This window comes from Bombyx mandarina, chromosome 13 (genome assembly GCF_030267445.1).
Source record: "Bombyx mandarina strain Sakado chromosome 13, ASM3026744v2".
NCBI lineage: Eukaryota > Metazoa > Arthropoda > Insecta > Lepidoptera > Bombycidae > Bombyx > Bombyx mandarina.
The window spans coordinates 12,404,203-12,420,564 of record NC_143220.1 but is presented as its reverse complement, the minus strand read 5'-3'; the positions used below and the strand labels follow the sequence as shown (position 1 = coordinate 12,420,564).

The 16,362-nt window shown below is 41.9% G+C and overlaps 1 protein-coding gene and 1 long non-coding RNA gene across 2 annotated transcripts in view; both read right to left on the bottom strand.

Annotated features, from left to right (window-relative positions):
- Window positions 1-473, bottom strand: part of LOC114241747 (synaptotagmin-5) — a 41,345-nt gene extending 40,872 nt beyond the window's left edge. Inside the window, exon 1 of the mRNA XM_028172694.2 lies at window positions 335-473. Within this exon, the coding sequence (XP_028028495.1) occupies window positions 335-338 (4 nt within the window). The 5' untranslated portion in view covers window positions 339-473. The remainder of the gene's footprint in view (window positions 1-334) is intronic.
- Window positions 474-4,622: 4,149 nt separating this feature from the next.
- Window positions 4,623-6,260, bottom strand: LOC149501651 (uncharacterized). The gene is made up of 2 exons (XR_016324077.1): window positions 5,983-6,260; window positions 4,623-5,027 (listed from the first exon to the last, which is right to left on the bottom strand). It is a non-coding gene; the product is annotated as an uncharacterized LOC149501651 (long non-coding RNA).
- Between the last annotated feature and the right edge of the window lie 10,102 nt (window positions 6,261-16,362).

The window sequence follows — 16,362 nt, the reverse complement described above, 5'->3', positions numbered from 1 at the left end:
TTTCTGAAATTGGACAACCAAAGTCGATCGAGATCGGTTAAAAATCCACAGGTATTTTCATAGTTGATCGGAAGGCGAGCCGGAACTTGAGCATATTGACGGCAAGTAACAGATTAACATTAATATTTTACAACATGAACACAATGACCAATAGGTATAAACTCGTACATACATATTTATATACAGTGTATTGTTTATAACAATAAAAAGTTTTATTGCAGGCTAAGTAAAGGTTTCTGTAATGCACAAAAATTTGTGCATTACAGAAGCACAATGTTTTTTTTTTTTGAAATCGATCAATAAATCTATTAAATGTTAATAAAAATGTACTTACCCATCGAGAGAAATAATATTTAAAAAATAAAATCTGCTCTTTTTGATGCTTAGCAGAGACGTGCCTAGGGCGGGAGGGCGCGCGCGACTGGGCGGCGGCGTCGTTTGCCTTATCATTAACGCGACTTGTTTACCCCGACGCTACTTCGTGATCTGAGTCGAGAATTTTGTTACAGTACTAAGGTGTATGTTTGGCTTAGGAGAACGCGGCCAGAGACACATTTCTTCGAACCAAACAAACCGTTAATAGAATAGGAAACTTCGATTGTTTTAAAATATATACATTAAACGCAAAGCATCAAATTATCACTGGATGGTACCTTAGAGACCGTCAAAGGAATAGAGGAAGGCAAGGGATAAGCTGGGAGGATGAGGTAAAGTTGACGGCCAGTCCTAACTGGAGGAGGGTTGCTAAAGACAGACAACAATGGAAAATGTTAGAGGCCTTTGTCACTATGAACAATGAAGTACTAAGGTGTATGTTTGGCTTAGAAGAACGCGGCCAGAGACACATTTCTTCGAACCAAACAAACCGTTAAAACAATAGGAAACTTAGATTGTTTTAAAATATATAAATTAAACGCAAAGCATCAAATTATCACCGGATGGTACCTTAGAGACGGTCAAAGGAGTAGAAGAAGGCAAGGGATGAGCTGGGAGGATGAGGTAAAGTTGACGGCCAGTCCTAACTGGAGGAAGGTTGCTAAAGACAGACAACAATGGAAAATGTTAGAGGCCTTTGTCAAGATTCACACTGAACTGAGAAGTGTTCTGTAAAACGTTAAAAAATTAAATAAACAGTCTTAAAAGTTCAGGATAAACCACTCATTGATTAAGTGATTGATTGAAATTAAATGCAAGATGAAGACGCAAGTATTATAATCATATATTTATTCAAAACTCTAAGCAATATTATTATTGTTGTTTGATGATTGCATGATACCATCACAGTGTGTACTTCTGTCGTGAGGCAAGCCTGAACTGGGGTTCAAAAAGTATAGTTGCAATCGTTACATTACTTCATATGTTATTTCATACAATACATTCAATTCAAAAATTTATCTATCTGCATAATCGTACCGGGAGTCCATCTGTTGATCTACTGGAAAAAAATAAAACTTCAATGAACACGCAGTGATTGATATCATTGACTGCCTATTTCTGCTGCGAATCAATCATGTGTTCCGATTTTAAGAGTCGCATACCCGTTTAGCTATACAATTAAAAAGTTTTTAGAGGCAATGACCAAGGGAAGATACTTCGAGCGAGCGAAATTGTTTGATAGAAAATGTGAATATTCGAAACATGTAAATAGGCATATTTATCTTGAAACTTGTTAGCGTGACTCAGGAATTTATCAAATATCTTTTGTTTTATGTTAGCTACCATCACAGCCACATAGATAATCGTATGCTGGCATTCACATTAAGTAGACGAGATTACGGCCTACCTGATTGTAAGTAGTCAGCGTCGCTCATGCATCAGCAATAGTACAGAAAAGACGCTGGCGTACCTATCAGTGGGTTCCAGAAAACACTTAATATGAGGAGCAAGTGATACTGATGTTGATTGCATTAAAAAGTTAGTTCTTATGCAATTTGAAAGTACAAGAATTCGAAAATGTTTACATAAAAGAAGCTCGCGATTCTAAGCCCCTCTAAAAAGCTCCTCTCTTTTTAACACTTTTTTATAGACTTGACTGTATCTTATACGCAAGCTTTCGATATAACTTTCATCAATTTCAAGATTTAATTTTAATACTTTGGTTTATGATCCTGAGCAGAATAACTAGAATAAAGTTTACGTTACGTGTTTTTGTAACATTTAAATTAAATAACTACACTTTTTAACTTCAAGATCGAATTATAAAAGTCACATATTTATAGCAAATACAAGATAGGAATCGACATTGTCCAGCGAAAAATGAACAAAATGAAACAACCGGACACTCTGTAAAACATCGAACTCGCAAAGATTCCTACAACAATTAGATGTTGTCTTTATTGCGTCGAAGCAATCGCGTGCAAGGCACTGCGCCACATCCATTACTTAACGACACGGAATGCGAAACACGACGAAATCACGGCCATTCGTGATACGACAAACGATTTTCTGTCCTACAATGTTCTTATGACACTAAAAATACGATCTATTTTAGTGTCAATTAGAGATTAGTATGTTAGATGGGAATTAAAGTGAGTACATTTTTTTTGTATCGTTTGGATGAGTGGACAAGTTCACGATCAATCTGGTGTTGAGTGGTTAGCGGAAACTATAGAAATTAGACACAGGGTAGTGAGCAAAGTCTCAGTTCGCGAACTATGGAGAACAGCTGTCAAGGCTTTAAGGATTCCACATGACTACGACTGCTCTGCACAGAGTAACAGACTATGATGAAGTGGTACCTACCAATACGAGCTCACAAAATGCTACCACCAGTAGGTATACGTTTTTATAAGGATAGATTGGCAAAAAAGGTAACGTATTAAGGTGAGAGTATGTGTTCAATGAGAAAGACGCCCGATGTATATGTAACGTCCAATGTTACTAATTATGCCGAACTTCAAATTCTGAGATTCCATTTTTTGACACCCACTGATTGACACAATAGCGTGATAGCAGAGAAACAAAAAGGTTTTTAATAGTTCATTCATTAAAACCATATCAATAATGTACATCATATTTTTTAACAAGAAAAATTAAAAGTACAAACACAAAATTACGTTTTAACAATAAGTAATATTACATAGAATAAGATTGGCACTGGGCGCGGTGTCTGACCGAAACCAAGAGACATTATTAGGACTGCCGATGTAGTTTTGGCGTACTACCGTAGCTGTAGCATAATGCAGAACCGGGTGTGTTCACAATCAACTAACTCCATAAAGGAAAAATATACTATTCAAAAAAAGTTATTTGCTTGTAAATATTCAAATGTTTTGAATCTTTTTTTTATCTACCTATCTGCCATTGGCCTCGAGGGGCTATTCTGGCTTCAACTTAGTTGGTGGGCGGGCTTACGGGGCTTAGCATCTTCAGCCCTTTGGTACCCATTGCTGGGCATAGTCCTCGCCTTTTTTTATGCCATAATGTTTGAACGCCCGCCATTCTCATCTACGTCGTCCCAAATATCTTATCGGCCCGGTCGTGCCGAGATTCTGGTACCACTACCTCACCCACCAATTTCGGCCACCATCAAGTCTCTGTCCGACTCCATCTATTGTCATTTCGTTTTGCTAAGTGCCCAGGCTCAACCTGGGATAATTTTCGAACATCTGTCCTATCAAGAACAGAGCTTTGCTGAATCTACGCCCGGATTGGATCATTTAAACTGTGTTCTTTTTATGTATTACGCGAGTCAGATCAGATTAAATCAGATTGAAAAACAAAGAAATACGTCAAGGATACAAAGATGGCTATATCTGCCGCGAAGCCGTTTCGAAGGGTGCGGCAGCCGATATTTAGTACAATAGAGATTTTGTCTTCATGCTTTATGATGGGCAGTCAGATTTTTTTATTGTCCTTGGAGGCAGAGAGCATACAGTCCACCGGATGGTGAGCGGATACCGTCGCCATGGACGTCAGCAATGCCAGGCCGCTGTCTACCGAAAATTTGTGACTTGTATCGATATAACATAAGCGGTTCATTTATACCAATAAAAAAATATAGGTATCTCTGTTTATTATGTTTTTAGCTATAAGATATGATCAGATTCAATATTGATTTTGAATTAAACACGTCATTACGGATCCTCCCGATCCATTAACGGTGCTTTTAGGTACCTCAAGCACCAGTCACCGTCCTCGCCGAACCCGTCGCTTGTTACAAAGGGCTCGGCGAGTAAATTAACCCATAGACACAGCCCAGAGTTTCTCGCTGGATCTTCTCATAGGGTCGCGTTTCCGATCCGGTGATAGATTTTGCGAAGCACTGCTCTTGCTTGGGTCAGTGTTAGCAACAGCTCCCGGTTTGAGCCCCGTGAGCTCACCTACTAGCCCGGTGAATCTAGAATAACCCCTCGAGGTTACTAGTATAGGTAGAAAAAAAATTTTTTTTATTCAGTTGCTGTTAAATATTTTAGCTGATCAAAAGTTGTAACAGGCTGAAAAAAATATGAGAATGCCTATCTATAGTCTAACCCTAGACGGACCATATTCATCAATGGATTCACACTACACGAGGTATTGAGGACTAGCGAGAAAAGAAAGTGAACAGTGCGTTCAGCTAGATTCAAACTTTCTAATGACCAATAGTGTCCTCTAAGAAAGTAGTAATTAAAACAACAGTATCACTTGACTATAATAATATTTTTTATTGTTTACCTATAATCGTTATCGTTATGAGGCAAATTTACATGCAATTGTAAAGAAATAACATTTATACTTAATGTAATAGGTCGCCATCTCTGATTAGTTTGTGTACCCATTTGGGTTTGGTTTCAGGATTTTGAACGGCAATTTGATTACTTGAAGTGTCAAGAGATGGCGTTACTACGTAATCACTTTTTTTTTAATACAAATGACATTGTGCATCTTCATTGTTAACTTAATTCAATTCTTTCACTTATTTTTAAATACACTAATTTACACCTTCATACAATATTTACAAAATAATAGCCTCATTCAGATTTCCGCAGGTTGTTTGTGAAATGGGAACGTTTGCTTGTACCTCGCTATTCCAAGGCAAATGAAACCTGAAAAATACAATTACAGATTTAAAAATTTTTGATTATCAGTCCAATTTAATGTTAATATTAACAATCTGACACACATGAAATAAATACCAGAACTAGAATACTGCTGTCGACCAAAAAATTGGTTGGAGTCTGCGTGTTATTAGCATTTTAGCAATCAGATGAAGTAGAAAAAGTCAGGTAGTGTGGTACTAACAATTGCCACAGGTCATAACATTCCCATCAATACAATATTGTACTAATTATGTAAAGACAGTGTTAAAATTTAAGATAAAATGAAAACTTAGTCTCATTCAAGAAGATTCAAGAAGATCCAGTTCCTTAAATTTATTAGTACAATGTGCTTCTTCGACTTAGTTTTTTTTTCTATGTTACACAACATAGGAACCAATATTGTATAAATTTCTATTGTAATTTACTGGGATAATGTCCAACATTATAAAATTATTAATGTTTATAGTTTTTATCTTTTAAGTTGCTCAAGTTTTGGCAGAATTTTTATGACTGGCCGCTTGCGACTTCAACCCTCTTTGGGAATGCTTTTGTTGACCTTGGGCCTAAGTTGTATTGGCTTTGGTTAGGTTTTGGCTCTTAGTTGCTTTCTATGACACCCATGAGCTAAGTTTGGGTTAGGGGTATTCTTAGGCGCCCGCACGCTTGTGGTGGTATATGGTATATGTTAGAGGAAGTCTCACAGTGGCACCTGTGACAGACAAGTTGATAATTGCGATATGGGATGATATGTACATGTGATGAGATGAAATGACAATGAGGTTAGTAAGAGAGTTATAACAATGAATGTGGAAGGCTTTAGAGGCAGAGGTAGACTTAAGAACAAATGGATGGTTTGCGTCAAAGGCGATATGTGTAAGAGGTACCGACCCCAGATGACTGGGAGAAGGGCAGGAGAATGATGATGAATTTTTATCTTTTAGATTTTTTAAATCATACTAACCAAAAGAGCCAAAAGACATTGCGTATTTCCCGAGGATGGTTTTTTGTTTCCATGAGCAATTGGCCAAATAGCCTCCAATTCCGATAAGACCTACTGATCCAACAATTCTGCAGGCTAAGCAGTCACGAGGTGCTGCTGTTACTTCTTTCATTTCACTTCACGTTTATGTTTAGTATATTATTAATGAATGGGATGAAAATTTATGATTTTATTTTGAATTTGCTGCAGAATTTCTACTTTCATTGTCAAAATTTGGAACTGTCAACAAAGTCAACATTGAGTACTAGTTCAATTTTCCTAACAGGAAAGGCGAAGGTATCATTTATATGATAGCTACAATATGTAAATGTTTCATTTATTCTGCTTTAAAAAAATAATATAAAGCTAAGAATTATATGGATGAAATTAGGCGAAGTTGACATTTTTAGAATTTTAATCAATTGGGATGAAATTAGATGAAAATAAAGTATGCGTAGAACGGTAATTATTTACTGAGACTGCAATGGACTTTTTGGAAGACCGAGAAACCATGCATAGCCGCTTTGTTCTTTTGTTCCATACTTGTGCACTTTTACAGATGCTAAACAGTTAATATGCCTAATAATAAGCCTTTTAAGTTTATTACAAATTTAAAACCAATGAAATACTAAATTAACAAAATAAAACTATCTATCTCTTAGGTTTTTTTTTTTTTTTTAGGTAAAACAATCCATACAATTTGCTCCTCACGTTCCCGCCAGTTCAATATTGAATCGAATTCAATGTGATCAAATGATTTATTAATTTTTATTTATTTCTTATATAGTTGGACGAGCTCACGGCCCACCTGGTCTTATGTGGCTATTGGAGTCCACAGACATCTACCTACTATCTAAATGCCACCACTTACTTACCTTGAGACATGAGTTCTAAGGTCTCATTTTGAACAGTTTTTAATCATAATTAAATGAAATGAAATTAATAGGGATGGCATTGATAGTGGAATAAAATAAAAGGAATTTTAAATTAACACCAACGTGTTTGCGTGTTGGATGAGACTGAACATAAAAATCTCGCAATGGTAGAAAATGACCACACAGTAGAATTTTTAAAAGTATTCGGGAAGTTACGTGCAGCGAATTCATTTCCATTTCCTACGTTGATGCGTCTTTACAGATGACATGCGATCAATAAGGCGCTATTAGTTATTAGGAACAGTTTTTGATCTGGAGTAAAAAGGCCTTCAATAAAAGTAATAAAACATGTCACACAACTGAAAACATTGCGTTTCCCTTTGTATTCATATTTGACGTGAAAGATTCGTTTTGGCGGGATCTCTCGTCTTTTCGTTAATGAAGAGTAATAATATTCTTTGATCTAAAGCAATAAAAATAACTTTTACAAATGCTACACTTAAATATTTATTTTATTTCGGTTGACGAGTAAATTAATGAGTTCACAGTAGTAATAAATATACTCTTGAATTGAAGTTATTCATTTACAGTGGGATACGATAACCACCACGTTTTCTTATTCTAGCTTAGGTAAACTTTTATTAAAAAAAAATTAGGTGCGGATCCTATAATGTTTATCAGAATCGACGACGAATGATCGAATTGATATATCGATAGTTTATTGGGTAGTTACAACAGAAATTGGCCTCCGTTTTTCAGATTTACTCTATTACTTTATTATTGCTCTATCTTGATAAATGAGGTTACGATCTACTAGACGTTAGGAGATCGATTTGAAAAGGAATAATATATTGTGAAGCGGAGTAAAAGCGAAGGTTGTAAAACCCATTTCTTGATAAAGGGCACATCGAAGTCACATTGATCAAGTGAGCTGGAAAATGTTCCAACACAGTCTCGAACTCTTTTGTTTTACTTCAAGAGGTGTCGTGTAACATAGTAACCTGTGTTCTTTAAAGTAGGTCAAGTGCTTGGTGTGAATACGTTATGGAAGAATGAGATTTTGAAGTGAAACTTCTTTAGGCGCATGAGGGTAAAATTTTTACAGATGTAACGTCACGTAGGTATGCTACGGAAGTGTCGAAAAAGAGAGAGAGCGATCGAGACCGATTGAGAGAGTAAGACAGGGCGAATGTAGCATGAAGCAACTAGCCATGGAGTGAGAGTAGGGAGCAAGCAAGTGAGAAAGATCGATAGAAAAAGTGAGACAGAATGCTCAGTTCCTACATACTTTAAAACATATGTATAAAGTATTTTATTTTTAATACAGCGCCATCTGTGAGATGTTTTAATTTAACGTGTGTATGAAACCTCTTATAGTGAATTTTAATTTAGGATATACGTGAAGTTAAAATATCAATTCACAGAGGGCGCTACCTCATACTAACTAGTCAGGTCATAAGTATTGTCACACAGTAAAAACTTTTCTTTTAGAATGCTGGCCACAAAAAAGTTTATTGAATTCGAATTTCGAATTGTTCATGAAAATAAAAATGTATACTTTTAGAATTTTACTCATTTTTAAATATGGAGTGGACGCTTAAAGAAGACCGTGTTGCAGTTATTGCGTTGCATCGTTGCGGTTACGCGCCAATTCAAATTTTTAACATACTGAAAAATTTGAATATAAGCAAAAGATTCGTTTATCGTACCATCAAACGATACAATGAAGACTCTAGTGTAGATGACAGGTCAAGAAGTGGTCGCCCTCGGTCTGTTAAGACTCCAGCAGTGATAAAAGCTGTGAAGGCGCGAATTCAAAGAAATCCCAAACGTAAGCAAAAACTGTTGGCCCTTCAGATGGGGTTAAGCAGAACCACGGTGAAAAGGGTGTTAAATGAAGACTTAGGGCTTCGGGCATATCGAAGAAAAACAGGACATCGTTTGAATGCTCGTCTAATGGACCTGAGACTGAAGAGATGCCGCGCTTTGTTGAAGCGGTACGCGGGAAAAAAATATCGGGAAATTCTTTTTTCGGATGAAAAATTTTTTACCGTAGAAGAGAGCTACAACAAACAAAATGATAAGGTGTACGCACACAGTAGTGAAGAAGCGAGCAACCGTATTTCATGTGTCCAACGAGGTCATTTTCCATCCTCGCTCATGGTATGGTTGGGAGTTTCTTATTGGGGCTTAACATACATTTTTGTGAGAAAGGTGTAAAAACGAATGCAGTTGTGTATCAAAATACAGTCCGGACGAACCTTGTGGAACCTGTTTCTCATACCATGTTCAATAACAGGCACTGGGTATTCCAACAAGATTCGTCGCCAGCTCATAGAGCGAAGAGCACACAAGACTGGCTGGCGGCGCGTGAAATCGACTTCATCCGGCACGAAGACTGGCCCTCTTCCAGTCCAGATTTGAATCTGTTAGATTACAAAATATGGCAACACTTGGAGGAAAAGGCGTGCTCAAAGCCTCATCCCAATTTGGAGTCACTCAAGACATCCTTGATTATGGCAGCCGCCGATATTGACATGGACCTCGTTCGTGCTGCGATAGACGACTGGCCGCGCAGATTGAAGGCCTGTATTCAAAATCACGGAGGTCATTTTGACGCCATTCCGATAGAGGCACCCGTCACGTGCGGACGTGCTCATCGTCCACTCGATCGCCCGGTCTTTGTACGCCCGGCTTTTGTTAGCCCGGCCATTGTTCGCGCGGCCTGTGTTCGTGATACATCTGCCGACCAAGTGTGTTTCCTGGAAGCTTTTATTTGTTTTGTTTTAGTTATTTTTGTGTTCGTGGAACATTTGCCGACAAAGTGTTTTCCTGCAAGTATTTATTTGTTTTGTTTCTTTTTGTAATTTCTGTTTTGTTGTGCTTTTTCTTTGTCTTGTAGTAATCGCGCCGCATTGCCACCTGTGTTCAATAGAACCGCTCAGGTCCGAGAAGTTGGGGCCTCGCCGCAAGGCGAGTGTTTCAAGACCCGGGGCCGCCCCACCTGGGTACTCAGCGATCATGGACGCTGTATTCGCGGAATTCCTCCGACTTCGCCACCCACAGCTCGCCTCAGAGTTTCTGGCCTTCAAGGCCAATCACACTGCGAACCCTCTCGAGGACTCCGCCGCGCTCGCTGCTCCTGCGTCGCCTGTACCTGCGTGCAGAGCTTTTGCATTGAGCACCGCAGCCTCTGTCGTGCCTGCCGCTCCCGTGTCGCCTATACTGGCGAGAAAAGCTGCTGCGTCGTCCGCCGTGACCATCGTTTCAGCTGAGCGATCATCCGCGGCCTCCGTCGCGCCCTCTAAAACACCTACACTTGCTCGTAGGTCGCCTGCACCCGCCTCCTCGTGCTCCGACTCTGACTTGGACATGGAGGTCGACCTCGCTCCCGCCTCATCGACGGATGGATGGTAGGCTCTCCGGTATCGCCATCGAAGTCCCCCATAAAAAAGGCACTCCTAGCCAGTGCCATAACTGTCAATTGTACGGGCACTCTTCCCGTAACTGTCACGCGCGCCCCCGATGTGTTAAGTGTTTGGGCGATCACGCCACGGCCCTCTGCGCTCGCGACCAAAAAACCGCGACGGAACCGCCTAGCTGCGTCCTGTGTCGAACACAGGGTCACCCCGCGAATTACCGTGGTTGCCCCCGAGCCCCTAAAATAAATCGCCGCGTCGCCCGCCAAAACCGCCTCCGAGCTTCCGGCCCAGACATCAAAGCCTCGGCACCCTCTGCGTCGCAGGCTAAGCCAGCGTTCGTTCCGGCGGCGGTGCCCAGTGTCTCGGCCTGGGCAAAACCGCTGCCGTACACGAACACGGCTACAACTCCCTCCTCCGCGATTCGTCCCGCCCCCGCGACTCGTCCCTCTCCCGCGACTTGCCCTCCGACCGCGTCCGAAAATCTCGCTTTAGCGATCGACTTCTTTCAGTCGATCAACTTTGAGCGCGTTAACGCTTTGGGCGACGCCATTCGCGCTGCCTCCACTGCACAACACTTTATCGCCGTTGTGCAAGAATACGCCGACGTATACGCGTCATTAAATACGTACGTCCTCCCCTCACTCCGCCGGTAATCAATGGCGTATATAAGTAGAATAAAGCCCCTATCCGTAACATAGGATTTTTAACGCTTACGGTCTCGCAAATCAACGTGATCAGGTTTCTGACTTTTTGCGTGACCATCAAATTGATATCTTTTTAGTGTAGGAGACCCTACTTAAGCCCGCGCGCCGTGACCCTAAAATCGCGAACTATAACATGGTCAGGAACGACAGGCTCTCTGCCCGTGGTGGTGGTACCGTCATTTACTATAGAAGAGCCCTGCATTGCGTCCCGCTCGATCCTCCCGCGCTCGCTAATATCGAAGCATCAGTGTGCCGAATCTCACTGACGGGACACGCGCCGATCGTTATCGCGTCCGTTTATCTTCCACCGGATAAGATCGTTCTAAGCAGTGATATCGAGGCGCTGCTCGGTATGGGGAGCTCTGTCATTCTGGCGGGCGACCTAAATTGTAAACACATCAGGTGGAACTCACACACCACAACCCCGAATGGCAGGCGGCTTGACGCGTTAGTCGATGATCTCGCCTTCGATATCGTCGCTCCGCTAACCCGACTCACTACCCGCTAAACATCGCGCATCGCCCGGATATACTCGACATAGCGTTATTAAAAAACGTAACTCTGCGCTTACACTCGATCAAAGTAGTTTCAGAGTTAGATTCAGACCACCGTCCCGTCGTTATGAAGCTCGGTCGCGCTCCCGATTCCGTTCCCGTCACGAGGACTGTGGTGGATTGGCACACGCTGGGCATCAGCCTGGCTGAATCTATCCACCATCGCTCCCGTTTAACCCGGACTCTATCCCGTCTCCTCAGGATACCGCTGAAGCCATAGACATCTTAATGTCACACATCACCTCGACATTAGATAGGTCATCGAAACAAGTTGTAGCGGAGGACTTCCTTCACCGCTTCAAATTGTCCGACGATATTAGGGAACTCCTTAGAGCTAAGAACGCCTCGATACGCGCCTACGACAGGTATCCTACCGCGGAAAATCGTATTCGAATGCGTGCCCTACAACGCGACGTAAAGTCTCGCATCGCCGAAGTCCGAGATGCCAGATGGTCTGATTTCTTAGAAGGACTCGCGCCCTCCCAAAGGTCTTACTACCGCTTAGCTCGTACTCTCAAATTGGATACGGTAGTAACTATGCCCCCCCTCGTAGGCCCCTCAGGCCGACTCGCGGCGTTCGATGATGACGAAAAAGCAGAGCTGCTGGCCGATAATTGCAAACCCAGTGCACGCCCAGCACTCAATCCGTGGACCCTGTTCATGTAGAATTAGTAGACAGTGAGGTAGAACGCAGAGCCTCCTTGCCACCATCGGATGCGTTACCACCCGTCACCCCGATAGAAGTTAAAGACTTGATCAAAGACCTACGTCCTCGCAAGGCTCCCGGTTCCGACGGTATATCTAACCGCGTTATTAAACTTCTACCCGTCCAACTCATCGTGATGTTGGCATCTATTTTCAATGCCGCTATGGCGAACTGTATCTTTCCCGCGGTGTGGAAAGAAGCGGACGTTATCGGCATACATAAACCCGGTAAACCAAAAATCATCCGACGAGCTACCGCCCGATTAGCCTCCTCATGTCTCTAGGCAAACTGTATGAGCGTCTGCTCTACAAACGCCTCAGAGACTTCGTCTCATCCAAGGGCATTCTCATCGATGAACAATTCGGATTCCGTACAAATCACTCATGCGTTCACAGGTGCACGCCTCACGGAGCACATTCTTGTGGGGCTTAATCGACCAAAACCGTTATACACGGGAGCTCTCTTCTTCGACGTCGCAAAAGCGTTCGACAAAGTCTGGCACAATGGTTTGATTTTCAAACTATTCAACATGGGCGTGCCGGATAGTCTCGTGCTCATCATACGGGACTTCTTGTCGAACCGCTCTTTTCGATATCGAGTCGAGGGAACCCGCTCCTCCCCACGACCTCTCACAGCTGGAGTCCCGCAAGGCTCTGTCCTCTCACTCCTCCTATTTAGCTTATTCGTCAACGATATTCCCCGGTCGCCGCCGACCCATTTAGCTTTATTCGCCGACGACACGACTGTTTACTATTCTAGTAGAAATAAGTCCCTATCGCGAAGAAGCTTCAGAGCGCAGCCCTAGCCCTAGGACAGTGTTCCGAAATGGCGCATAGACATCAACCCAGCGAAAAGTACTGCGGTGCTATTTCAGAGGGGAAGCTCCACACGGATTTCCTCCCGGATTAGGAGGAGGAATCTCACACCCCGATTACTCTCTTTAGACAACCCATACCCTGGGCCAGGAAGGTCAAGTACCTGGGCGTTACCCTGGATGCATCGATGACATTCCGCCCGCATATAAAATCAGTCCGTGACCGTGCCGCGTTTATTCTCGGTAGACTCTACCCCATGATCTGTAGCGGAGTAAAATGTCCCTTCGGAACAGGTGACACTTTACAAACTTGCATAAGGCCCGTCATGACTTACGCGAGTGTGGTGTTCGCTCACGCGGCCCGCACACACATAGACATCCTCCAATCCCTACAATCCCGCTTTTGCAGGTTAGCTGTCGGGCTCCGTGGTTCGTGAGGAACGTTGACCTACACGACGACCTGGGCCTCGAATCAATTCGGAAATACATGAAGTCAGCGTCGGAACGATACTTCGATAAGGCTATGCGTCATGATAATCGCCTTATCGTTGCCGCCGCTGACTACTCCCCGAATCCTGATCATGCAGGAGCCAGTCACCGTCGACGCCCTAGACACGTCCTTACGGATCCATCAGATCCAATAACCTTTGCATTAGATGCCTTCAGCTCTAATACTAGGGCAGGCTTAGGGACCCGGTAACCGTACTCGTCGAACTCGACAAAGAGGTCGACGTGCAACCTAACCCATGCATCAGCCCGCAGAGTTTCTCGCCGGATCTTCTCAGCGGGTCGCGATTCCGATCCGGTAGTAGATTCATTCGCGAACAATTGCTCTTGAGTTGTTAGGTCTCCTTCGGAGGCGCTCGGGCAGTTGTTAGCAAATCCCACCCTCTTGGCTGAGCCTTTGCTCGCCCACCTGTCCTGGTGAAACTGGAAAGGCCTTCGGGCCACCAGTAAAGTTTCAATCATTTGGAATAAACTTTAGTGTCATAAGAATCTATGTTTTGTTAAGTTCATTTTGGTATATGAATGGTTACATAATGAATAAGCTTGTTTCAATTATTTTACATTAAACATGTGACAGAATTTATGACCTGACTAGGTATATAAGGTGATTTACCATTATTTACTAATGACAAAATTTTACTAATAATATACTTAGATATTTAGGATAATTGTATTTTAATTTTTGAAGGTTTCACTTCTAACACGTGCGAATTGCACACATGTTATTTTTTTTTTAAATTAAGACATCAGTCCAATTGTATACATTTTTATCTTTTTAAACGACTTTTTTTCTTTTTTTTATTGCTTAATGGGTGCACGAGCTCACAGCTCACCTGGTGTTAAGTGGTTACTGGAGCCCGTAGACATCTACAACGTAAATGCGCCACCTCACAGTATAGTTATAGTTATATATGAAGTTATGTATAAGAGAAAAGAGGTTTGTAATTCGACTGTTTTTTTTACGTGTGAGATGGGGTCCCATTTAAACTTCATATTTTTTCCCTAACTATTCGCTTTTGGCCTAAGAGGCTATTCCAGCTACGCCCGGACGGGTAGGTGAGCTCACGGGCTCAACCTGAGAGATTTTGCTAACACTAGCCCAGAAGAGCAGTGCTTCGTAGAATCTACCACCGGATCGGAATCGCGACCTGCTGAGAACATCAGGTGAGAAACTCAGTGGGCTGTGTCTATGTTAGTTCGCTCATCGAACTCACGAGATGGTGACCGGTGCTTGAGAGGCCTAACGGCACTGAGAGTGCATAACGTATGTGTAATAATGCATATTAAATTGATTTCGACTACATTGATGAAATAGGACAACTCTGCATAGAATTGAGGCTCAATATTCATATTTTAATGCAAATGTGGGTCATTTAAAGTCGTCGTGGCCTAAAGGATAAGACGTCCGGTGCATTCGTATTTAACGATGCACCGGTGTTCGAATCCCGCAGGCGGGTACCAATTTTTATAATGAAATACGAACTTGACAAATGTTCACGATTGACTTCCACGGTGAAGGAATAACATCGTGTAATAAAAATGAAACCGCAAAATTATAATTTGCGTAATTACTGGTGGTAGGACCTCTTGTGAGTCCGCACGGGTCGGTACCACCACCCTGCCTATTTCTGCCGTGAAGCAGTAATGCGTTTCGGTTTGAAGGTTGAGGTAGCCATTGTAATTATACTGAGACCTTAGAACTCAAATCTCAAGGTGGGTGGCGTCATTTACGTTGTAGATGTCTATGGGCTCCAGTAATACATAACACCAGGTGGGCTGTGAGCTCATCCACCCACATAAGCAATAAAAAAGAATACTTTATGGCGTTATCGTGTATGACGGTAGGCAGGCCTGGCTGTCCCTCTGGCATTGCTGACGTCCATGAGCGACTGTAACCACTTACCATCAGGTAGGCCGTATGCTCGTCTACCTAAAAACACAATAATTAAAAAAATGAAAAGAATGTACTTATTGAAAGAAAAACAAAACAAATTATTTTTTTAAATCGAAATATAAAAAGATTACAGTCACATTTTTTTGTTCAGTTATTTTTATTTCGCAGTTTTAGATGTAATGAATATAAATACAGTAATATACTGATATAGGATATATTTTAGTAAAGTTGACTTAAGACACATTTTACGTTTATAATAATATAGCTAGCTACCTACGCTAAACAGTGTAATTAGGTTAAGTTGATTAACAAACCCGATTAGGAAGACGATCACACATATTGTATTATTGTATAATATATAGCATGAATTTGGTTTATTTTACTGTTGGTAGGACTTCTTGTGAGTCCGCACGGGTAGGTACCACCACCCCGCCTATTTCTGCCGTGAAGCAGTAATGCGGTTTGAAGGGTGGGGCAGCCGTTGTAACTATTCTGGGACCTTAAAACTTATATTCAAGGTGGTGGCGCATTTACATTTAGATGTCTATGGGCTCCAGTAACCACTTAACGCCAGCTCGTCTACCCATCTAAGCAATAAAAATCTTAAAAGACATACGGTCATACGGGCCGTGATGGTGTGTGGACATCAGCAACACCAAGGTCACAGGCAAGCCACTCCCTACAACATAATTGTAGTTTAACTTATAATTAAAGATCCCGATTTTTGTTCACAGAATTTGTTTCATGGTTCTCTTATCGCAGTTCGTGCATTGACACATATGTCACTAGTACCGCAAGATACTAACTAATGCAACGCGGTATACCGACGTGCGACATGCTTGTCGGCATTGTTACCCACATTACACATTATGAGGCGAGAATTGTA